This window comes from Musa acuminata, chromosome BXJ3-1, assembly GCF_036884655.1.
Source record: "Musa acuminata AAA Group cultivar baxijiao chromosome BXJ3-1, Cavendish_Baxijiao_AAA, whole genome shotgun sequence".
Classification (NCBI taxonomy): Eukaryota; Viridiplantae; Streptophyta; class Magnoliopsida; order Zingiberales; family Musaceae; genus Musa; species Musa acuminata.
Window position 1 is genome coordinate 7,328,552 of NC_088349.1, and position 24,853 is coordinate 7,353,404.

Genomic DNA, 24,853 nt, shown 5'->3' on the forward strand with positions numbered 1-24,853 from the left:
CTCTCTCTCTCTCTGCAAATAATGCTCAGCTTTGGCCAGTTCTCTCTGTACCCATGTCATATCTTAACTTTGGAGAACAATACGAAATGAAAGTGGTAAGGAATATGGTGGCCAATCACCATCCGATTATCACAAAAAAAAGAAAAAGAAAAAATAAGGTCTTAGTCACCTTTCACCTATCCACCCTTACAGACAACAATCGAAGGGAGGTGGTTTGGGCTTGTCTCCCTCATATCGCCCACATGAACAAAACGTCAAACGGGGACAGTGGAACAGTTACAACTTGTCCCCCCATAGACCAGATATAAAAATTAACCCTCGGTGCTGTGTTGATAGATTCTTTCCCAAAGAAAAATCTATACCCTAGAAAGGAGCTCGAACTAACGTGAACGTCGGAGGGATCGAGTTGGGAAACTTCTTCTGACATTGGTCTTAGTGCAAGCGACGCTTCGAAAGCTCGACACCCTACCTTGGAGCCACTCAAGAACCACCTTGGAGCCACTTCGGACACTCTTATGCCTTTGGGTTTGGACCGTGTCGGGTTGATTCGGACGTCGATGCTGATTTCCCTTAACATTTTAGTGCTAAAAGAAAGTCTTGACGTCGTAGGAACGTCTATTCGCTAATCCTCTCAATGAACACTTAAGCAAGGAAAACCTATCTCTAACCTATAGCACTTTTACTCATGGGGAACAATTGTCTTTTGTCTCGTATGTGAATGTGTCTACTTCAGCACAAATGTCAACAAAGCATTAGTGTCTGTTTAATGACCCAGGCCTCTCATTCCCTGGGATGAACTTGAGCTATATGCTCATCCCCGCTAAGGTGTTTCTGAATCTTATTCATCAGGTGCAGATGCTTACAAGCATGATGTAGGCTATCACCTTGCTCCTACCTCGATTAACACAACAAGCAACGCCACCATCTCAACCACGATCGACACTTCAATTGTCACTAGCATCTTGTCGGAATCCCTTTGATAGACGTGATGCCAGCATCTCAAGATTGCCTAAGGTCTGTGGAAGTGTCGGTCGAAGGAGCGCCCCGCTCCCCAACCATAGAATTCAACACGCTATCACACCATCGCTCTGCTCCACCCATATTTGGGACCCAATTGATGGATTCGACGGATGACTCCCTTAGGGTCTAAGTGCAGCAAATATACCAACGCTTGGATGAGATACGACGAGAAAGAAAATTATTTTATGAAGACAAACAAAACTTTTGATCCCATCAAATGGGCACTAACAAATTTGTATTACATTACAAGAATCCTCTAATAGTTGAAATCACGTGTGCTGTTGCAAAACAAACCATACTGACCGATACCAAAATTGGCACAAACATCCTCTCGAGAAAAACACAAACTTCAACCGACATGCTCATCGTTCTCATCAGTCCCTGCAGGAATCTCTTGTATCGAAACCTGAACTGGCAATAGAATCAAGCTCGTTCTCATCAGTTCTTCCAGGAATCTCTTCTACAGCGGCTAAACTGCTCGCAACAGTTCTCTTATTATCACCTTCTAGTGAAGAGGTAGGTGTGTCCTTGCCAGAACTCAATCCCATTTCATGCTCCTCTGAACGCCTTGACCCATTCAATCCATGGCAGTGGGGGCAGTAATATGTTATGTATGAGAAATCCTCCTCCTTAGCTAGTCCTGCACACATTCAACCCGCAAGTTTTGTGAAAGCCATAAACAAAAGCAACCTTTTTACTAATTGCAGAGAGCAATGAGCATCTACTCCACCTACCATTATGCATGTGGCAGTGGGCACATATCAGCGCATAGCACTGAGTTGGATCCTCCCCAACGAGCAGCGCTGCTACACGAGCAAGCCAACCCCTATCACCAAGGGCCGATCCCTCGAGGCGTTCGACAACTCTCTGATTAGGAGAACCAATTTCTTGGGTATCGGCAATATATTCATTAAGTGTTTCATCGATGAACTCAGATGTCGTGCTGCTCCCGGTGCTATGACCTCGTGCTTGTGATGGTTTCCTGTTGTGCAGCCCAGCAGACTGGACCAGCTCAGCATCATAACTTTTGCCTGATGCACTTACATTGGATTCATCTCCCACATGGAATCTCAAGCCAGAATCTGCCCCAAGCTTGGATGCCAGAACACTTGCAGCTGCCGCCTTTGCAGCAGGATCAAGATCATACCTCTGGGGCAAAAGTTCAGTCATCAATATACAAAATTATGTATCACACTTGAAAAACCATTTACAAATGCCAGCACACAGCACAATTAAGAAATATATGAAGCATAGGTTTGATAAAGTGCACAAAGTAAGCCAAAAAGCAGATTCAACACAGAGGCGAGCACGCAATATAAGACAGTGAAAGAAAAGAAAGCATATGCAGGGGAAACAGAGATATCAAGAACAAACCTGAATGAGTTGTTGTGTGGTGTAATAATTTGTTTTCTCCTTGAGCTCATCAATTTTTGCTTGCCTCTCGGCACGAAGTCTTTCAAGGGTTTTATGGTCCTTATTATCAACTGCAGAAAAGAAAGCGTAACGATGATCAAATACATCAAGTACTGATGCTTTAATGGTTAGAAAGGAAATCTACTACATATTTGCACTCAGTTCAACAAAACATAATGTGCTAAAACATGCACCAGATAAGTACGGAAAAAGCAAGTCAATGGTTGGTTGAATAATTTGAGATTGTAAGCTGTTTAATACTAAAGAAGGTAATATTGGGTGCAAAACAGCTGCAAAGCGAATATCCAACTATTTGGGTTGGCTGCATAGATCTTAACTGCCATAGAGATATATTAATAAATATTCTACTCATGAAAAACAGTCTGCTCTTTGTCCAATCAAATCACTCAAAACTATTTGCATGGCATGTATATAATAATAATAGAAAGGAAAATAGATATCAGTCCAGCAATTTCAGAAAGCACGAATCAAGGTAATGTATAGAGTAGAATAACATGTATGTAAGCCATAAATATAGAGAATTGAAGGATTACACTGTAAAACTGTCTAATATTGGGCGAAGAGTTTCTGATATTTACGTATTCTTGTGAAGCTCACAAGTGCTGAGTAAATAACAGTTGACAAGCCAGGTAATACAAACATGGGCAACACTCGAATAGCCCTCATCTTCCAATCCAAATCCTCTGATCTTGTAGTGACTACAGCATAACTCACGGCTACCACCTAGTAAAGAGTAACTACTGTCAGAGACTAAGATCAATTAAATCAGTAGCCAAATATTTTAGTAGTTCAAAAAAATCCATGCCAAGAGTTACCAAATGCTAACAGGAATTCCACAAGTAAAACCAAGTCATCAACAAAATAAAATGTATATACAGCCCAAAGCAACAGAAAGATGATCATGAAGATACTCAGACTATGATGAGAACTGGCTTTCTATAAAATTTTATGAGACACCATGTGATAAAATCATTGAACTTTGCTTGTAAAGCAGCCTACTCTCAAAATAGCTGCTGGTTCTGTTGTTACTCTAGGCAGGAACATCCTGAGGATGAAGTTCGAGGTGGGAACCAAAAGTCTAGTCCTAAATAGAGTTGAGCAAAAATAAGAAACTATCTTCCTAATTCTTTAACATAGCTTTCAAAACAAGACTTCTTTTCCCCTTCAACCACTGCACGTCGAGCTCAAACAATTTCAATGGTTGTTGCCCGAGGGAGGATAGAAATCAACAACTGACCTCGAGAATCACGGAGAGGAGTACGATACTCCTGGCCGTCTTCCGGGACGAGTGAGCCCTTCTCTTCAACCTCGCGAGGACCAACGCCTCCTCCTTGGAGAGGTGCTCCAACCTTTTCTGGAAGTCGTCGTCGTCGTCCCCAAAGATCCGTCTCCACAGCCGGGCGACGACCCCTCGGCCCCGCTTCTTCCTCAGCGCCGCCGCCGCCGCCTCGCTGCATCTGTCGGACGACTTTGCAGGATCATCGACGTCAGCCGGAGCGCCGTCTTCCTCCATTCCTGAAGGGAAACCAAAAGGACGGGGATCGGATCGAATTGGAAAAACGTATACCGATCAGAAGGAAAGGGGGCTCAAGATCGATTCATCTTTGCAGGAGAAGGGAGGAGGAACCCTTACCACCGTCTCCCGGTTTGCTCTTCGATCCGGGTTCTTAGTGGGCAAGAAATGGAGATGGGGCCGCGTAAGATACGAGGAGTTCGTGGCGGGGTATCGGCGTGGCACGGCAGGCGGGTCAAGAGAGATCGTACCGCTTGCAGCCCATGGAAACATCTACAGCTCTACGGATCTAAAAATAACTGTCACCGATCACATCATCAATCATAAAGTTTGTATGATTAAGTTCCACGTGTCTCTCAAACAAAATATACGTTGTCAAAACGTACAATGATGAAATGGTTTGATATTGATATAGCGATTGAGATCATGACATCTGAGGTGAATATTTTCTCATACAACCGTCATGAGTTACAAACAACATATAAAATGATTCTTTTAGGTGGGAATGTTTTTATTTCAAAATTACCAAACTAATATTAAGCCCTCGTATTCATCCTTCGTCGAGGTATGCTTTTAGGTTGGTATATATGTCTTTCTGGAAACAAATTAAAACGAGATACAAACCATTTTTTACTTCAAAAGAAAAATACTGATTCGGAAGACATCCTTCCATGATGATTTCCCTCTTCTTACCCAACGATGACCAAGATTGAGTTTATCAAATTTGATTGCCAGTATGGGAGAACTAAATATATTGATACCCAGATTATGGACAATCTTTAGTCTTTTTGTTTGTTTGTTTGATTGATTGATAAACACTTCATGTATCTAAAGCACATAGCTATGATTTTGATTTATTTTGAGATGATAGGAAGAGCTTGAGGATCACATACACTAACAAGTTGTAACAGTTTTCTTTTTAATTGTTGTGAAAATAGGATTGCAGACATATAGATTATTTTTATACAACTTAATGTCAAAAAGAAAGGAGAAACTTTTTTTTTTCCCCTCTAGTTAGTCAATCACTATCACCAATTCTATGGAATTAAGGAGTTTGATCTTTGTTTCACAGCCACCTCAATTAAAAGACTTCCCAACAAAATACAACCCAAATTCAAAGTTTTGAATACTGTTTGACTCCAAGTCTATGGGAAATCATCTGCATTTTCAAGGTCATTGGTGCAAGCAAACAAGAAAACTTCAACAAGCAGCAGTTGTAAGCATCACTTGAAAGTGCCGAGCATGTACATTACAGCCATGTAATGGAAACCCACTTATCGTAAGGTTAGAGGGGAACACAAGACCATAGCCAGAGGCACGGTGCCAAGTCTCGGTTGACGCCTGCAGTTTTTCCAAGCTAGGAAAAGAACTGTTCCAAACACGTAGATGTGAATACATTTGGCGCTATTTGTCCTGATTCCATTTCCGAGATATAGAGTTGGAATCTGATAAATCGCTGTTTGGAATTGGTTCATCCATATGTTAGCAACACGAGCAAGATCTTTAGTAAACATAGAATATAAATACTGATGCGAGGAGCTCACCAAAAGCTGCGAGATTATTTCCAGATTTGAATCAATATGCCAATCAGCCTCCAACTGCCGCACAAATGATGTTCGCCCGACGTCAGTGCTGCAAAATAGGACCTGCGGAATAGTCCAAAGGGAAAAAATATGATTAAAGTTAGCATGAGCGGGGAAACAAAACACATCGTGAACCAATAAAATCCTAGAGATTTAACTAAGTTCAGACACAAACTCCAAGGGTATGCTAATGACTAAAAGAAAGAGAAGAAGATTGACAAACAGGAAAGAGAATAAAATTTTGAGGATGGAGGTACTGCAGATGTCCACAATATAGAAACAAAAAAGGACAGAAATGCGCATGATATCACATTATCACCAAAAGAGTTGGCTTCTGCATCCTCATTATCCTCCTCATGCTGAAACAGATCAGCCCACTGCATCATAGTTAAGTGAAGAGGTGATGCACACAGTCCTAACACAAACCATAGAGGTCTTCATTCTTCAATATTTCTCAACCACCACTATTATATTGTCACAGTTATGTCTTCTCTTTCCCTGGCATGAATTAACTCCAATAAGTTGAAATTTTCTTAGGGCTATGGCTCTGAATATAATCATAAGCATTGCTTCTCATTATTAAACCAACTTCTGTCGTCTAGCAGCCGTGTTGTTGTTTAAGATCTACTCAATATGGATGACCATCCATGCTTCTCGGAGAGACCTAATCTGATTAAAAAGGCTTGGAGTGTATCTATATAGGTCGTGCTTACAAATGGAATGGCCATGCACCTATTCTGACAGAGCTAACCAAATTTATGTAAACCGATGCTTTCCTGCATAACTGGTCCCAAAACCCCAATTATAAATACCATCAAATAACTCAAAGAACTACCCCCGATGGCCCAGTTCATTGATTTACCATGATCATAGAACCAACCAAATGCTCCCATCTAAAACACACTGAAAAACACAGAATACTCTGTGATTTGGTCCATTCAACTCACATACCTCCAACAATTCCTAGCCATTCTTCTATGACCTCTCCTGGAAAAAACTACAGTTACGAAGAGGAAAAGATCAAGGATCTGAGAAAGCATGAAATAAATTCCTAACTGAAACCAAGATACCTTGTCCTTGATCAAGCTGCCCATTTGGAAAACTCCACCACTCTCAAGAGCTGAAAGAATTCTCTCCTGCAGCAAAAGACCTTTTCACATATACAGCAGAGCTGCAGAAAGAAAGATTAAGTTGAAATTGTAGAACCTATTTACAAACCAAAGCATGGCCATCGTCCAATTTGTCTAATCCGACTGAATTAATTACAAAATTGAAGCCTTAAGAAATCACAGACCAGCACATTTGCAGATATAAAAAAGCAGAGGTAATTTTCTACTGATTCTTGGCAGATGTGTGTATTCGTTTTTAAGATGTTGCGATATAGAATATAATCAACAATCAAATTACAGATAAGAACCATATATAAATTGAAAAATAATCCAATAAGGAAAAGACAGACTGTGAGAAAAGATTAACACCACAAAATTTCTGTTAAATTTACATCTCCCAGTACAAACATGTGATAATAAATTCGTAAGGGTCTTCAGCATTCAGTCTCCATATCAACAAACATGTGATTTTCTACTGATTCTTGGCAGATGTGTGTATTCGTTTTTAAGATGTTGCGATATAGAATATAATCAACAATCAAATTACAGATAAGAACCATATATAAATTGAAAAATAATCCAATAAGGAAAAGACAGACTGTGAGAAAAGATTAACACCACAAAATTTCTGTTAAATTTACATCTCCCAGTACAAACATGTGATAATAAATTCGTAAGGGTCTTCAGCATTCAGTCTCCATATCAACAAAAATATGCAGCCAGTGATGAACTTTTTTTTTTTCTTTTTACCCTCAAACACATTACGTTGACACCAGAAAAATATTACCCACAAGAGATAGATATTCCAACTGGTTCAAAACTTGATGAACAAGCAATAATAGGTGACACAGGCCTTTTAAAAAAATCCAAGTTGAAGAAGAAGTTGAAGAAAATGCAGGTCCAAAATCAGTGGCAAAGTTTTGAGAGTTGTGCTGATGAATGAATAAATAATTAGCATTGCAATCCAATCAATAGGGCATATCATTTTACAAGACACTGTAATGCATAATCCCAGCCAGTCTGTAATTATATTCAGGAAGAGATGGGTGAAAAATAGAAACAAAAATAATTTTTACCTCACTTTCATCATCAAGAACAGTTTCCATCAAATAAAGATCACAATATTTAGAGATTTCCTCTAATACTTCCAGCACAGAGAGCCTGAGAGTAGCATGTTTCTGCAAGAATGTAACCATATAGTTCTTTGATCAGTCTTGATCAGAAAGAAAATCACCAAAGTCCTCAAAATCATTAACCTGAAGCTCTTCAGGAGTTTTCTCCTCCAGGATCACACCAAGCAGCTGACAAGTCATCTGCAGTATCACATAAATAAAAGAAAATCAATTTAGAAGTATCCAAACTACTCATAAAGTTAACAGAGTTAATAAATTATTTACTGACAGTTCAGGAACCAATCGAAAATTACAAGCTAGCAAAGCTGTCTACTGCTCATCTCAATGCCAAATTATCGTTTGATAACATATTCTTGCTGACTATTTTTTACATAAAAATGTTAATAAAATGCATCATTTTGTTCCCATTTTATGATATAATAATATTTTGTATTTATTTACCATCGAAATAATTGATTTTTTTTCAAAATACTTAATTTTTACCTATTTGTTCCCAAATGGTTAATACGTGAATATACTTGATAGGACAAATTGTAACGGCTGGTGTAAGAAAAATTGGGATGCAACAGTCCTAAATTTGATGTGGTCATGGCAACATAATCAATAATGAAGTCACAAGTGTCCTCATGACATGAGCAACAAGGATGGTGGCATCTTTCCTCACCACTATATCACAAATTGGGAACTACCGACCGAAGCACTGAGATATGATGCAAAAAAGGACAAAAACCCTAGTGAGAGAGAGTAGGGCAAGGTTAAAAGGACAGGAAGTAAAAGAAGAAGTGTGTGGAAAGGAAGAGGAAAGGAGGAATAAGAACAGTTCTCCAAAAAGGGATGAGGGAAAGGGGTAGGTGGCAAATCCACCTAATTTCTTTATTGGAAGCTAAGAACTTCTCTATCATTTTTGGGCAGAGAACTTTTGCTCATACTATGGTGCTAACTGTCTGGAGTCATTATCACCTTGCAGGAGAATGAAGTTAAAAAAAAGAAGAAGAGAAGAAACAAGATCAGGAAGGTAAACTAGGAATTTGTTGTTCCTGGTGATAATGTTACTCCACTTAAAAAAAATATATTCCCTTTTATCATCTTAAAAAAATGAAGGGTTTGATTGTGTACATTTAATTAAAGAAAGTAGGGTCCAAAAAAGAATTTGGTTTTCTTGCAAAACAACTGAAACTAAACTAGACAAATTCCTTCTTTAGCAAATTCAAAAACAACAAAAGCTATAGAATGAACCAAATCAAATAGATATTGATTCAAAAGTTTACTAATTTTATTGATTTATTTGCTCACGACTAGCTAGGGCACCTAGAGTTTGAGTTCATATACACTTCTTCATAAAATATAATATATCAGGGTGTCAAGCTGGTCTATGCATGCAGACAGGACACTGTTTTATTTATTTATTTGATATACTTGAATAGAAGAGAGAACATAAGAATGGAAAGAGCCGATCCTTTTAATGGGTAGGCAATTACCAGTGTCTTGTGTCCTCTTGAGTATGTTAGTCAAGCACATGATCTCCTATCCAGAGTGTTTGCTATGAGCCTATATATCTATTTTCTCCCAGTTGTCCATTTACCAGTAAATTTCTCTCACTTCTTTGCTTATTACTAGTAACTCAATCAACATCAAAATCTGTTGTATGGTAATGGTAGCTACTCAGAGATCTACCATTTCTCTTGACAGTAAAATACTTAATGAAAACACACCATCTCTCTTAGATCTGGTCAAAAGCGTACTATAGCATCATCAAGACTCGCATCACCTTCACCCTAGAACTTGATAGGGGAAATAATGGTGGCATGATGTGTCATGACGCTGGCCCCACTTGGGCGCCACTCTGCCCGATGCGGAAGGCAATAACGCTGACTCGACTCGCGTTGACGTCACCCGCTATCAGGCAACGACTTCCAACCCCTCACGTTTGACCATGGCAGGGCAGGACGACTACCGGCCCTCGCCCATACCCTGCGATGATCCAGTTCTCCACGCAACGCCAGTAACGATGTCAGACGCCATCAGAGGTGCGACCCGGCCTCACTCAAGCGGGTACATCAGGTAACGGTAAGTTTCCATATAAATACCCCTGCACTCTAAACAGGGGAGGGGGGAACTCACTCAGACACAAAACACTCAGAGGCTCTTCTTCTGCCTCATCCACAATCCCCTCCATATCGCTGACTTGGCCGTCGGAGGGGTCGGGCCGAGCTTCCGACCCGATCAGCGTGCAGGTACGAAACAAGGTTGCCTCTTCCCCAACGCTGCAGCAGAGCTCTCCTCCTTACGGGACATCCAGACCGGACCACCGAGGTTGGCCACCAGGAGGACCCGAGGCGTCCCACGCAAGATCCCCACATTCGAACCCCGAACCGAGCCACGTCGGCCCCGAGGCCGCGGCTTAAACAGTTGCACCCCGCAACAGATTGGTGCTAGAAGGAGGGCCTGAATGTCGACCGATCAGCAAACCCACTTCGGCGAACCCGCAGCTACGGGGTCGCACCCGGTCAGGACCCCAAGGGATCATCCCTCGCGGGGGGAGCTCCGAGACGAACCCCTCGCCACGACTTCGGAGCGATACTGGCGGCTGTTCAACGACCCGGGCTTGTCGCCGCCCGACGCCCCCGTCGGCCCACCATCTGTTTCGCCCGAAGCCTTCCACGATCTCGCCCACCAAGTGCAGGCGCTAGCGGGCGTGGTGCAGACTATCATCCCGCTCGTGTCCCAGCCAACGCCCCCACATGCAACCCGACCTCTGCAACAGCGAGAACCTGCCCCCCGGATGCACACGCCGCTCCCCGAACCCCCTCTGTCGCCTCAAGACCAAACGGTCTGGCTCGGGGACCGGGAGGCGGAAGGCACGTCGAGTCGCCCGGAGCCCGAGCGACCGTCCGCAAACCCGACGAACGCCCTGCAAGCCCAGTTTCGTCTCTTCAATCAACGCCTCAACGAAGTGCAACAAGAGATTCGTAGGTCGAAAGGGGAGCCCGGAGTGGACGGATACCAAGGGTCCCCCTTCGCACCAAGAGATACAAGATCAAGCCATCCCATCACACTTTCGACTCCCATCCCTGGACGCCTATGACGGCGCCACTGACCCCGCGGATCACGTAGCCACGTTTCGCGCCCAAATGGCGCTATATGGAACTTATGACGCCTTGATGTGCAGGGCATTCCCAACGACTCTGCGGGGACCGGCCCGCGCATGGTACGGCGGTCTCAAGCCCGGGACCATCTCTTCCTTTGACCAGCTCGCCCGGGACTTTGAGCTCAGCTTCCTCGCCTACGCCCGCCCGAAGCCATCCGTGGCATTGCTCCTCGGGCTCAACCAAAGGGAGGATGAGTCCGTCTCCCACTTCTTGAACCGCTTCACGACACAGATCCAAGGGCTCTCGGACGCTCACCCGTCTCTATTGATGCAGGCATTCATGATAGGCTTGCGACCCTCCCGGTTCTTCTGGTCCCTGGTAGAGCGACCCCCCACGACGGTACCCGAGATGCTCCAACGTGCGAACCAATTCGTCGCCGCGGAAGCATAGATGGCCGGGAGACCCGGGGGACACAAAGGGGCCAAGCCAGAGCCGCCCCGGCAGCAGCAACCTGCGGCATCTCGGCGCAGGTTGGACCGATCCGACCCGCCGACTTCGAGGCCCCCTCTCCTAGCCCTGAACTCGTCCCGAACGGAAATATTCCTTCACATAAGAGAGAAGGGATTGCTCAAAGAACCTTACCCGATGAGAAGTCCGCGGGCGTTGGCGGACCAATCGAAGTACTGTCGCTTCCACCGGCAACATGGGCACGATACTGAACATTGTCGGGAGCTAAAGAGACAGATCGAGGAGCTCATCTGTAGGGGGCACCTCGGCCAGTACCTCCGCCCAAACAAGGAACCTTCGCCACACCCGGAGGGTCCCGTCGAGCGACACATCGACGTAATAACGGGCGGCCCCGCATCTGGTGGGGATTCCATGACCAGAAAGAAGGCATACGCCAGAGCCACCTCAGCAGAAGCTCCCAGACAAGCGCTCGGGCCTAGCGTCACCTTCCCGGCCGGGACATCTGAACAGGTCGAGCACGACGATGCACTCGTGATATCAGCCAGAATCGCCAATGCGCAGGTAAGGAGAATCATGGTCGATACCGAGAGCTCGGCCGACGTACTCTACTACAACGCCTTCCAGAAGCTAGGCCTATCCAGAGACAACATGAAGCCAATCTCCTCGGCGCTCACTAGATTCACCGGTGATTCAATCTCACCACTAGGGGCGATCGCCTTGCCCTTGACCTTGGGGGCCCCACCGAGGTCGAAGACAGTGATGACCACCTTCTTGGTGATCGACCTCCCCGCCGCATACAACGTCATCCTCGGTCGGCCGACCCTCAACAAGATCAGAGCCGTCGTCTCGACCTACTACCAAACTGTGAAGTTCCCAACCCATGCCGGGACCGGAGAGATCACAGGAAGTCCTCGAGACTCTCGGCGCTGCTACCTGACCGCCGTCTCATTACACAAGAGGGCCAGGATCGAAGCGCCGTTAACAGACCCCCGGGAAACGCCGAAGCCAACCCCCCATCTCGAGCCAAGGGGGTCCACCATCACTGTGCCGCTACTGGAGGATCGGCCGGAGCAGACGATTAGGATCGGGTCAGAGATACCCGAGCAAGAACGAGGACAGCTCGTCGGCCTCCTGCAGAAGAACGCTGATGTGTTCGCCTGGTCGCCCTCTGACATGACAGGCGTCGACCTGGAAGTCGCCCTACATCACCTCAGTGTCTCACCTGACGCCCACCCGGTAAAACAAAAGCTGAGACGGCAGGCCCCAGAGCGGCAGGTAGCCGTGCGAGAAGAAGTGGCTCGACTCTTGGAGGCAGGCTTCATAAAAGAAGCCAGATACCCGCAATGGCTATCCAATGTAGTCCTCGTCAAGAAAGCTAATGGAAGCTGGAGGATATGCGTTGATTACACCAGCCTCAACAATGCATGCCCAAAGGACTGCTATCCCCTTCCGAAGGTCGACCAGCTGGTCGACGCCACGGCAGGTCACGCCCGCCTCTCATTTATGGACGCCTTCTCGGGATATAACCAGATCAGAATGGGGCCCGAAGATCAAGAGCACACGGCCTTTCTCACCGATCAAGGGGCTTACTTTTACAAAGTCATGCCCTTTGGATTAAAAAACGCTGGGGCAACATACCAGAGAACGGTGAACAAGATGTTCGCCCACCAAATCGGGTGGAACATGGAAGTATACGTCGACGACATGATCGTGAAAAGTCAAGAGGCCGAAGCTCACCTAGCCGATCTGACCGAGGCATTTGCCACGCTTCGCAAGTTCGGCATGCGACTCAACCCTGCAAAGTGCGCCTTCGGCGTCACGTCGGGAAAGTTCCTTGGGTTCATTATACACGAAAGAGGGATTGACGCCGACCCAGAGAAGGTCCAGGCGATCATCGATATGCAATCACCCCGGACGATCAAAGACCTGCAGCGCCTCAACGGAAAGCTCGTCGTCATGTCCCGCTTCCTCGCCCGATCAGGTGATCGCTGCCTCCCCTTCTTCAGGGCGCTGAAAAACCTGAAAAGTTTCCGATGGACGGCAGAATGCAAGGAAGCCCTCAAGCAAATAAAGCAGCACTTGGCCAACCTCCCTCGGCTTGCCTCGGTCTCTTCCGGGGAGAAGCTGAGCATTTACCTGGCGGCCTCCCCGCACGCAGTAAGCTCCGTCCTGGTTAAGGAAAATTCTGGTGAGCAGCTCCCGGTCTACTATGTCAGCCACGTCCTCAACGGTCCTGAGGAACGATACCCACCGATCGAGAAGCTAGCGCTCGCGCTCATATTGTCCGCCCGGAAGCTACGCCCCTATTTCCAGGCCCACCCGGTGAAGGTCGTTACGGACCAGCTGCTTCGACAGGTCATGTCTAAGTTCGATGTTGCAGGACTTCTCAAATGGGCGGTGGAGCTCGGCGAGCATGACATTCAATACGTACCCAGGACAGCTATCAAAGCCCAGTCCGTGGCCGACTTCATCGCGGAATTAACTCTGATCGGGGACGAGAGCCTCGAACAGCCCCCCGAGGCCTGGGTCCTGCACGTCGACGGATCAGCCAACTCAAAAGGTGCTGGCGCGGGACTAGTGTTGCAGGCTCCCGACGGGCAGTCATTCGAACGCTCCATCCGCTTCGGGTTCCGAGCCACCAACAACGAGGCGGAATACGAAGCGCTTCTAGCAGGACTCAGGTTGGCCCTCGAGATGCAGGTGGTCGCCATCCGCGTCCTCACCGACTCTCAGCTGGTGGCCGAGCAACTCGACGGGGGATACGAGGCCCGCGACCCGACCATGGCGAAATACCTAGCACAGGTAAAGAACCTGACCGCTAAGTTCCTTCATTTTACATTATCTAACGTCCCAAGGGGAGAAAACGAGCGCGCCGACGCGCTAGCTAAGCTGGCATCAAAACCAGCCCCCGAAGTCAGGCCCGAGGTCGAGGAGCTACCTGCCCGCGCCATCGAAGTCGCAACTGCGGCCTCAAGTAGTGTGCCTACTACCTGGGTACAAGAACTGCTCCGCTTCAAACGGGACGGGACTCTCCCGCTCGATAAAGCGACAGCTCGGCGCCTACGTCGCGCGTATGCATGGTACACCGAGGTGGGTGGATTGCTCTACAAGCGATCCTTCTCGTACCCCCTCCTACGGTGCTTAGAGCCCGACGAAGCCCGGACCGTCCTGGCTGAGGTCCACGAAGGGGTCTGCGGAGAACACATCGGCGGGCGGACCCTGGCACATAAAATACTCCGCCAAGGGTACTACTGGCCGACCATGTGTCAGGACGCGAAAGCCCATGTGCAACGGTGTCGCTCATGCCAAGAACACGCCCGCACACCCCGGCTGCCCGCAGTCCCGTTAACCCCCATTGATTGTGCGTGGCCGTTCGCGCAATGGGGTTTGGACCTCCTCGGTCCCTTCCCCCCAGCTTCGGGACAGCGGAGGTACATCGTCGTAGGCGTAGATTATTTCACAAAATGGGTAGAGGCCGAGCCATTAGCGACAATCACGGAACGGCAAATGGAAAAGTTCGTGTGGAAGAACTTGGTAACTCGGTTTGGCCTGCCGAACACCATCATCACAGATAATGGGCCCCAGTTCGCTGGTCGGAAGTTTCGGGAGTTCTACGCGAACCACGGAATCCGGCTAAGATTCAGCTCGGTGGCTCACCCTCAGACGAACGGGCTGGCGGAGGTGACCAACCGGTCCATCCTAGACGGGCTCAAAAGAAGAGTGTCCGCGGCTCGATCAGCTTGGACGGACGAACTCTCGAACGTACTATGGGCGCTACGCACCACTCCCAAAACCGCAACTGGGGAGTCCCCTTATAGCCTCGCGTTCGGAACTGAAGCTGTCCTCCCACCCGAGGTAGCCATCACCACCCTTCGAACACGAAGCTATGACAAGGAAGCCTCAGACGAAGGACTTCGAGCCACCCTCGATCTGCCGGAGAAGCGGCGCGCCGACGCACACGTAAGAGCCCTCTCTTACAAAAGAGCGATCGCGAGGGTTTACAACCGAAAGGTACGACCCTGACCCATCAAACTAGGCGACCTAGTCCTACGGAGGGCTGAGGTCAGCAACCCGACCCAGGCACGAGGCAAGTTGGCTCCCAGCTGGGAAGGCCCTTACCGGGTGACCGAAGTCATCGGAACCAGCACGTTTCGACTCACCACAATGATGGGTCACTCCCTGCCAAGGACTTGGAACACCCAAAATCTCAAAAGGATCTTTCCGTAAAGCTAAGACTTGGCCAGAGATAGAGCCATACCAAGACGCAGACAGTCAACTAAGAAAGAGAGAAACCATGTCCATTCAAAAAGTGAGTTACAAAACAAAGCAAAAAGTACAAAGGTCTTCATTTCTCGGGGGTCTCTGAGCTGTCGTCAAAAAACACCTCAGCTGGCATGTTGACGCCCAGATCCTCAGGGAAAGAACCAAAAGAATCCTCTACGACCTCCAAGTCAGGATTGCGCGCCTTGAAACGAGCAAGGGCAACCCGATACCCATACTCGTACGAGACCCGCCCGGTCCGAACAAGGCCGAGCTGGAAGCCCGAGGAACCCTTGTAGTCCTCGATCAGCCTCCTGTCCCTCCCCGGCCTTTGGCGGATCTCGGCATCAAGGGCCTCGGAGGCCCCCCACGCCTCGGCTCGCGACTCTTCGAGGCGCCGGATCAGTTCGAGAGAGTCCGTCCTCGCCGAGCGAACCTCGGCCACTGCCGCCCTCAAATGCGTCTGGAGCTCCGCATTACGCTCCTCGGATGCCTCCAGCCGCGCCTGGAACTCCACGAGCTGTCCCGCGGACGCTTGGAGCTCAGACTGAAGGCGCGTCACCTCCGCCTCTAAATCCGAGGCGCGCTGCTCGGCCGCCACGACCGCCTCGGGACCCGCTCCAGCCTGAGCTTCGTCCGCCTGCCTCCGGAGCTCGGCATTGCGGCTGCTCAGAGCGGCGATAACTCGTCCCGCGTCACGGACACGGTCCATCAGCGCGGCAGCGTAGTGGTTGCCCTGGGGAAAGGGCGAGGTCAAAACAAAGTCTGACAAAAAAGAAAACGTACAAGCAGGAGGATGAAACGACACTTACCCACAACAACGACTTAGCGGATTTGCTAAGCAAGACTTCGGAGGACAGGGCGTATAAATCCCGAGCTATGTCAGGATGAAGCCCTCCGCGGATGAATCTGGCCGCGCAATCCCCGTCGGCCCACACCCGGCTGCCCCGGGTGAGACCGTCCCACCGGCCCACTAACGGATCAGTGCCCGCGCCGCGCGGGAGAGCGCCCACCTCCCGCGCCAAGGCTCGTCCTCCCTCCCGAGCGAAAGACGGAGAAGCTCGCGTATGGAGGGCTGACGAGGCGCCGCCGCCGCCGCATCCCCACTCGTGCCAGCCTCGCCCTCCTCGAGGCTCCCCGCGGCGTTAGCCGTCGGTACGACGGCGGCCTCCGCCGCCGTAGTTGCAACTGCCTCAGGACCCTCGCCAGGGAGCACCCGCGCCCTCTTCCGAGGCTGACCGGCCTCGACGTCCACAGGGGCCTCCATGGTACCCGCCCTGGCGACGGAAGGCGAACGGCCCGACGCGGCCGAAGAAGTTTTTTCACGCAGGGCTTCGAGAAGCACCATCTCTGCGAAGAAAGCCCAAAACGACGGTCAGTTAAGCGAATAGACCACGAGGGAAAAAAGAAACCATAAAAGAACCGCCCCTTGGAGCGTACCTAGAGGCACCGGACTAAGACCCGCCTCCACCAACCATCGCTCGGACATATTCCGAATGGCGCTGAAGGCCGGGAGGATCTCTTTAAGCCTCCGGAGCTCTCTGCGCTCCTCGTCGTCCAAAACCGGGGCGGTGTTGTCTGTCGCACGCGCCACCCAACGGACCCCGAAACCCCAATCTCCCGAGCGGCTGACAAAAAAGAAGCGCTCCTTCCACCCCTTATTACTGGAAGGGGCCCCGCCCACTCGAAAACCCGCTCGGGCGGACAGATGGTAGCCCCCCGACCCCTTACAAAGACGGAAGCAGGAAAGGAAGAGGGCACGGGTCGGGGTTATATCGGCATAATGGCACTCCCCCAAAAACGCCACCAGATAGCGCCATGAGTTCGGCGCCATATGGGACGGGGAGATACGCCACCAGGAAAGACAGGAGACTATGACAGGGTGTAGAGGGAGGCGTAGCCCGGCCTCGAAAGCATCGAGGGTGAGGGCGAAGCCCCTAGGAATCGGGTCATACGCCCGTTGTCCGGGCTCAGGAGCAAGAAGGACAAACTCCTCCGGGATGCCATAGCGATCCCGGAGGAGGCTCAGAGACGACTCGCCCACGGTAGAGTCATGGTCGTGCGGCCACATCAGGGCCTCAAGGGCCCGGGCCGCCTTCTCGTCGGTTGATGAGGTGGGGTTCAACGAAGCCGCCGTCTCCTCGGCTTTCGACAAAGAAGAAGACGAATGGGAAGAGGGAGATGCCATTCTTACTGACCTTTAGCAAGAAAAGAAGGAACGGTTGGTGCGAGTAAAACGATGGAGTACGAAATAGCACGACGAAAACAGATGAAGAGACCCCCCAGCGGCTAGCCTCATGCTACTTATAAGCAGGCCGCAACCCGCCAAAACGGCAACCCCTCCTCTCCCAAAGTGCGCTGCAAAGACCAAGAGCGTCACCTCGCCATAAATGCAGCCTGACATGGTAGCCAGCTGCAGCGCGGTGCAAAGTACGAAAGCGCTAATCGAATCAACCTTAAAAGTGCCTATCGTGTCCGCCTTAAAAAGCACTAATCATATCGGCCTCAAAACCCGACAACCCCGGGAGAGGGCGGCCCCTTGACCTTACCTAGGAAAAAGAGAACCTAGCCGCCCGCGCACGCTTGAGCGATCAATCGCCAGCCAGAATGAAGTACCTCCTCGGCTACCTGTAGCTCGAGGTCGTCCCTCGGCTGCATATCGCCCGAGGTCCTTCCTCGGCCGCATAATGCCCGAGGCCCGCCTGCGATGTGCTACTCGGCCGCATGACCCTCGCGACCACACCTGCGCGGTCCGCCCGTCTGCGTCGTGCTCCTCGGCCGCGTAATGCCCGAGACACACCAGCACGGCCAGCCCGCCTGCGTCGTGTTCCTTGGCACCATGTTCCCGAGACACACCAGCACGGACAACCCGCCTGCGTCGTGTTCCTTGGCACCATGTTCCCGAGACACACCAACACGGACAACCCGCCTGCGTCATGTTCCTTGGCACCATGTTCCCGAGACACACCAGCGCGGCCAGCCCGCCTGCATCATGCTCCTCGGACGCATAATGCCCGAGATACACCAGCGCGGCCAGCCCGCCTGTGTCATGCTCCTCGGACGCATAATGCCCGAGATACACCAGCGCGGTCAGCCCGCCTGCGTCATGCTCCTCGGACGCATAATGCCCGAGATACACCAGCGCGGTCAGCCCGCCCGCGTCACGCTCCTCGGACGCATACTGCCCGAGACCCCACCAGCATAAGACGAGCTCGGCTCCACGGCACCAGGAGTGGAAGCCATGCCTCAGACTCCCTCCCCCGATTGCCACCACCGACGCATGGCTCCTTCCGGGGGGGGAATATGATAGGGGAAATAATGGTGGCATGATGTGTCATGACGCTGGCCCCACCTGGGCGCCACTCTGCCCGATGCGGAAGGCAATAACGCCGACTCGACTCGCGCTGACGTCACCCGCTATCAGGCAACGACTTCCAACCCCTCACGTTTGACCATGGCAGGGCAGGACGACTACCGGCCCTCGCCCATACCCTGCGACGATCCAGTTCTCCACACAACGCCAGTAACGATGTCAGGCGCCATCAGAGGTGCGACCCGGCCTCACTCAAGCGGGTACATCAGGTAACGGTAAACTTCCCTATAAATACCCCTGCACTCTAAACAGGGGAGGGGGGAACTCACTCAGACACAAAACACTCAGAGGCTCTTCTTCTGCCTCATCCACAATCCCCTCCACATCGCTGACTTGGCCATCGGAGGGGTCGGGCCGAGCTTCCGACCCGACCAGTGTGCAGGTACGAAACAAGGTTGCCTCTTCCCCAACGCTGCAGCAGAGCTCTCCTCCTGACGGGACATCCAGACCGGACCACCGAGGTCGGCCACCAGGAGGACCCGAGGCGTCCCACGCAAGATCCCCACATTCGGACCCCGAACCGAGCCACGTCGGCCCCGAGGCCGCGGCTTAAACAGTTGCACCCCGCAACAGAACTCATAGTTATTAAGCTGATAGTTTGCCCAGTCTAGCATCAATCAGTAAGCAAGCCTTAGGATACTTATTTTAAATTCATATAGATGGCTGGTCCACTATACTGTCAGCAACAACATTCGCATAGACATAATCACATGAATTGGTTCCTTCACTTGGGCTAAAATATAAAGCAGATGCACCATTCATGAATTATGTTATATCTACGTGTTCAAACAATTCACAATGGGCTACATGAATCATCGTATTGAGCTTCATTAATGGGTGACATCAATAAATAATGCATCACATACCATCTTATTGTTTTTCACAAAGTTGCTTTGATTATACATCATCCAAATATTACCATTTTTTCATGTACCTTCTGGAAGTGTACAGGGTATGTATGTCAAAACACATTTTTTCCTAAAAAAAAGTATGACTAATGGAACATATTAGCAGACTCAAAAGGTGATTAAGTCATGTTAGTCATGTCTAGTGTTTGTCACCTAACAGCTGCATAGGTGCAGCAAAGCTATTGCATAGGATTAAGTGAGGTGCATCATCCAGATGACTAGGTTATTTGACAGCTGTACTAAGGCTCCATAACGACTCAAGTTACTCTAACACATCAGTGACATGCACGACACAAGCCTCTCAAATGAACTTTACATTAACAGTAGCTAATGCCTCATATGTCCCATGCTGACACAAATATGACCAAAACTCTGGCAATATATTGTACCAATTCCACTTACTAATTAGACCAAATGAATGCAATCACTACTGGCTTCCAATTGATTACTTGGTTAAGTATGAAGTTTGATCCAAAGTCATCAACTTGTTTGTCACTGTGTTGGAGAGTTGGCACTAATTTGCTCGATGTTACACTAAAAGTTTTCAGTAGATCTTCCTTAGAAACAAGCCTTTGGGGTTCTCAACAAAAAAAATTCGATGAAAGACAGTGCACTAATTTTGATGAAAGAACTAGGCAGAAACCAGGCTTATCTCTGTCTTATCTGAGAACTAGGCAAAAATACCAAAATTTCGATGAAAGACAGTGCACTAAAAGTTGGTTTCATATGATTTGATGGAAGATACCATGCCCAACAAAATATAAAAATTGATATATTTAAGTATAATTAAGAAAGATATAAAGTGGAACTAATTCACACTGTGTAATAATCAAGATACGGCATAGGAAAAACTTGAATGCTGGAAAGAATGGGGTTGATCTGGCCAGCAATCTTATACAGCACCAAGCATTGGCAGCTATCCTCCACGAGAATAATTTTGATGAGTAAAGATGTAAATAATGTCAAATTACAATAAAAAGGAACAGTACCACCCAAAATCCGGGCATTCAAGGTTGTAGATGAAAACGGTAAAATAGAAGAATCAATAATTACTCTACCATACAAAGGATGGAAAGATTTCACTCTTCTGTCGCTATTGCATACCTTTCTGCAGCCACCAAGTCTCTTCCTCACAATTTGTCCAAGAGTTAGCTTTAACCATTCAAATAAAATGAAAATTTTAACTTCCGCGAGCATAATCCAATCTTAGGAACCCTAGAACCGAAACCCAAAAATCTACCTCAACAGGAGACGCAACTGCCTCGATGGCATCGGAGACCTTCAATGGCCTCAAGGGCACGAAACCTTCCGAGGGCGAAGGATCAGCTCCAGCTGCCTCTCGACTCGTCGAAGGAGAAGCCCTAGGCTTGCGCCGATCGCTCGTCCGTCGGCCCCGCGACGGCCTCAGGAACTTCCATGCGAAGACGACGGCGATTGCGAAGCCGGCGACGGCTCCGAGGGAGCCCGCGCTCTGGATACCGAGGAGCAAACCCATGGGCGACATCAATCGGTGATCGCGGGGTACGCAGCTTTTAGGGTTCGTGTTAAAGCGTGTCGATTACCTTGTGGCGGAAGAGGAGGGCGAGCACGTCGGTGATCTTACGATTGAGGTGGCGAGAGAGGCGCCGCACAAGGGCGCCGACGTTCTCCGCCACGCGATCCGACATCGGAAGCACGGGAGGAAGCAGCGAGCAGTGGGGGACGGAGAGGAAGGGAGGCTATTCCTCTTTTGGCTGAACAAGGAAGCGAACACCGGGTGAGGTTTTGGGTAGACGGGTCGAAATGAAAGACAGAAACCAAGCTCCACCTACTATTAACTCGTAACCTAAGTCTGTCTCTGAATCATCTCTCGACTCGCGTTGAGGTTATCCATAAACGCCAGAATACATGATGGAACCTACCTCGCCTTAAGTCGTAGACAAATTCGTGTCCCGGAGCATCCCAATGACTTGCATCCAGGGTTTTGTTCTCCGTAAATGCCGGAATACGTTCGAAACCGCCACTCCAAGTTCGCGTCACTTGTTCGCGCCATGTAGGAGGATAGACCTCCGAAGACCTCGAGGGAGATGGAGAGGAAGGGGAAGGGAGGCGGCGGCGGCACCGACGAGGTGTTTCGAGTGCGGGACACCGGGACAATGGTCTCGCGACTGCCCTTCCTCCTCGGGTAACGCTAACCCTAGCTCTCCTCCTACGGAGAAGCCATCGGCCGCTGCTACGACCTCCACCAAAAGGGCCATGAAATAAAGCTCCTGACTGTGCTTTTTGGCGTGCTTTTATCTGCTTCTTCAGATCCGTGCTTGTCTGGACTTCCTTTCTATATACCATTTTGCATCCCAATTAATAGCTATCAGCTGTTCCTTTAGGATTATTCTTTCAAATTTTTCATTTTTATTATATAGCCTAAGCGTTGAAGTCTGAACAATGCACCTCCTCCTCCTCTTTTGACAGTCACCATGACAACCATTAATCCTCATCAATCTTTCACCATTTTCAGTTTTTTCTTTATCCACTTATTTATCATTTTATGAAGTTATAGTGTTTAACCAGAATTATAGGGTTTTTATTTGCTATAAATGATAATGAAGTTGCTTTTTTACAATCTGAGGGATCATATGGAGCCATGAAAACATTCTGTCCAAAAAATAGAGGTTACCCTAATGTTGCATCAGCGAGGGACTCCTGCACAGGGTTCGCTTATAGATGATAATGTGAGGCAATCTGATTCTTGTTGGTGATTGAAAATTGTTCAGAGATCTTTCTGAAAAAAGGGTTTGGAGAAGCTGTTGTCGGCTTTTTGTTCAATTCCTCAGTTAGTAGAGTTAGTAGTGTTGTGTTCTGCTCCAATTCATTGATCTTCGTAACCTGATTGGTCTGTATGCACAATGGCACTCCCATTTCTTCACAAGGTTCAGCAAGCTGGTGCCACCAAGTGAGTCAGGGTTAGATTATTCCCCCAATTCTGAGGATTTTACTGAAGTCTATGAATAGTCCCTGTAAACCATGTGTCTTGTTTATCCAAGGGTACAAAGTATTTTTCAGAGTGCTGTGTGCCATTGATGTCTTTCATATCTTTGTTTGTGGAAGCTAGATGCAGGTACATGATCTGTGGATGGTATGTCAAAATTTCCTAGAAAAGAGAAAGGCAGAATGATTTAGTTTGGAATCACATGCATTGTCCAGAAAATAAATTGATACAATGAGAAATGGATCTTTCTTTTACTCCATACCCGTTGTTGTAATCATCATAGTTTTGTTTGGTTTTCTTGATCTCTGTGTGCTTACCTTCATGTTTATTTACAAATATGAGGAATTCCAGTTATTATTTTGGTTCAGGTTTCTTTTTAAACAGCATATCACGATCTTTAATTTCAATATGGTGTACTTGATTCAGTCACTCCAGAATTGGTTCAGATGTCTCAACTAATTTCACTCCTAGGACTTCTAAGATTCATACCAAGTTGCAGATACCTTTTAATTCAGGATGTCTCACTTGATAATCAACTTTTGCTATTCCAAATTTGTTCGAGTGTTGTGGGTATTCTGCTAGAAATTATATTCTTGCTTGTCTATATTTTTCTCCTTTCCACATAATTAAGCTTGCAGAATGTTTATATCTCATGATGCAGCTCCATAAGAAACAAGATTTGTTGGTCCTCTTACTACCTACCTAGATGCTAACCCGTGCTTTGAAACTACGTTTGCAACTGCAGGAACCATGCCGATACTTGCAGCAGGAATCACATCATACCACAAAAATCCTGGCTGTCTGAAATAAACCATCTGCCTGGATGAACAGACGAGTCAGCTCAGAAGAGGGAAGAGCACAAACAGAAGTTAACCGCTTGAAAGCATTAGAAAGGGATCATTCCAGTTTATCTGAAGCTTTCTTCTCTTCAGATCCACCCTGATCATTGCAGCCTGGCATGCATGTACTTTACATTGTTATATGGTCCAGACTTCAGGATGATTCTGTCAGTTAACGTTCATGGAAAGTAGATGCTCATTCATTGTTGTTCCATCTCCCAGCTATATGTACAAACCTCTTTTTCTTTCCAGCACGCAACATCCTTTGAGGATTAATTTTGCTTATACCTCATATTAGCTGTGATACGAAGAGATGCTTCTGATGAACAACTTGATGATGTTTAGCTGTTATGTATATTTTCTTTCTTGTCACTGGGGATTAAATTACAACTGGAATTTCATATTGTTTAAGAACAATTTTTCTGTTTAGATTAAATATTTTGGTAATCCAATATAATTTCCTATTCATGAAGACACTATGATAATAACATTTATAAGTTGTAGCTTCACTTGCACCAAGATATTTATATTTGTCTTACTCATATTGATGCCCTTGCATATATTAAAATATTATATTTATCTGTTTAAAAATTAACTTTATTTATCTTGCCAAATTATAGCATCAATCATATATATTGGATCATCGTTAACGAGAAGGACATTTGACCTTCAAGGACATTAACTTTATTATATTTTCATCATCTTTCACAGATTTGTAGGTTTTGAAGGATATACGATCTCCCTAGGTAACATATCTTTTACATAAGTGCAGTTTTTTATTTTACGAGTTTTTGCGTACCAATTAGTATGACAACGAGAAACTTTTTCTGTGAAAAATTATAGAATTTTATTTTTCTGTTCTTCCACTACGCATGTGATGTTGTCCCATATTTTCTAACAATTGTTGTTGAGGGACCGGTGGTAAGAAAGTGCGAGAAGTCGCATAAGAGGCCTCGCTAGGAGATACCCATGTTAGCATATCTGGGAAAGAAGAAGGCTTTCCACTGCGAGGTCGAAAGTAGATGAGCCCAAGGTGTGCAAATCAAAAAAGAAAAAAAAGGGGCCCGCTATAACAAAGCATGTGCCCGGGTTATAAATTTTGGCCAGTCATGTGCCTGAGTTATGAATCTCAGCCAAAGAGTATCCGAGTTGTGCACCT

General features: G+C 47.7%; 2 protein-coding genes and 1 long non-coding RNA gene across 5 annotated transcripts; 1 reads left to right on the plus strand and 2 right to left on the minus strand.

The window, feature by feature from the left end:
* Positions 1 to 1,263: 1,263 nt before the first annotated feature.
* LOC135629406 (uncharacterized protein At2g24330-like) lies at positions 1,264 to 4,242 on the minus strand. 3 transcript variants are annotated; one of them, XM_065136714.1, is made up of 6 exons: positions 4,088 to 4,242; positions 3,692 to 3,969; positions 3,033 to 3,177; positions 2,395 to 2,504; positions 1,755 to 2,169; positions 1,264 to 1,660 (listed from the first exon to the last, which is right to left on the minus strand). In XM_065136714.1, exons 2-6 carry the CDS (start codon positions 3,965 to 3,967, stop codon positions 1,395 to 1,397), a joined length of 1,212 nt encoding a protein of 403 aa, XP_064992786.1. In that variant the 5' UTR covers positions 3,968 to 3,969; positions 4,088 to 4,242; the 3' UTR covers positions 1,264 to 1,394. The 3 variants fall into 3 exon arrangements, with proteins under 3 accessions (XP_064992786.1, XP_064992788.1, XP_064992787.1); XM_065136716.1 differs by lacking the exon at positions 3,033 to 3,177; XM_065136715.1 differs by lacking the exon at positions 4,088 to 4,242 and having other exon boundaries at positions 3,692 to 4,081.
* An 871-nt stretch (positions 4,243 to 5,113) lies between these two features.
* LOC135629407 (peroxisome biogenesis protein 22-like) lies at positions 5,114 to 21,679 on the minus strand. The gene is made up of 8 exons (XM_065136718.1): positions 21,453 to 21,679; positions 21,131 to 21,361; positions 20,995 to 21,042; positions 7,916 to 7,972; positions 7,736 to 7,837; positions 6,621 to 6,686; positions 5,512 to 5,613; positions 5,114 to 5,423 (listed from the first exon to the last, which is right to left on the minus strand). Exons 1-8 carry the CDS (start codon positions 21,555 to 21,557, stop codon positions 5,325 to 5,327), a joined length of 810 nt encoding a protein of 269 aa, XP_064992790.1. The 5' UTR covers positions 21,558 to 21,679; the 3' UTR covers positions 5,114 to 5,324.
* A 134-nt stretch (positions 21,680 to 21,813) lies between these two features.
* Positions 21,814 to 24,024, plus strand: LOC103982801 (uncharacterized). The gene is made up of 2 exons (XR_671528.3): positions 21,814 to 22,054; positions 23,601 to 24,024. It is a non-coding gene; the product is annotated as an uncharacterized LOC103982801 (long non-coding RNA).
* Positions 24,025 to 24,853: the final 829 nt, after the last annotated feature.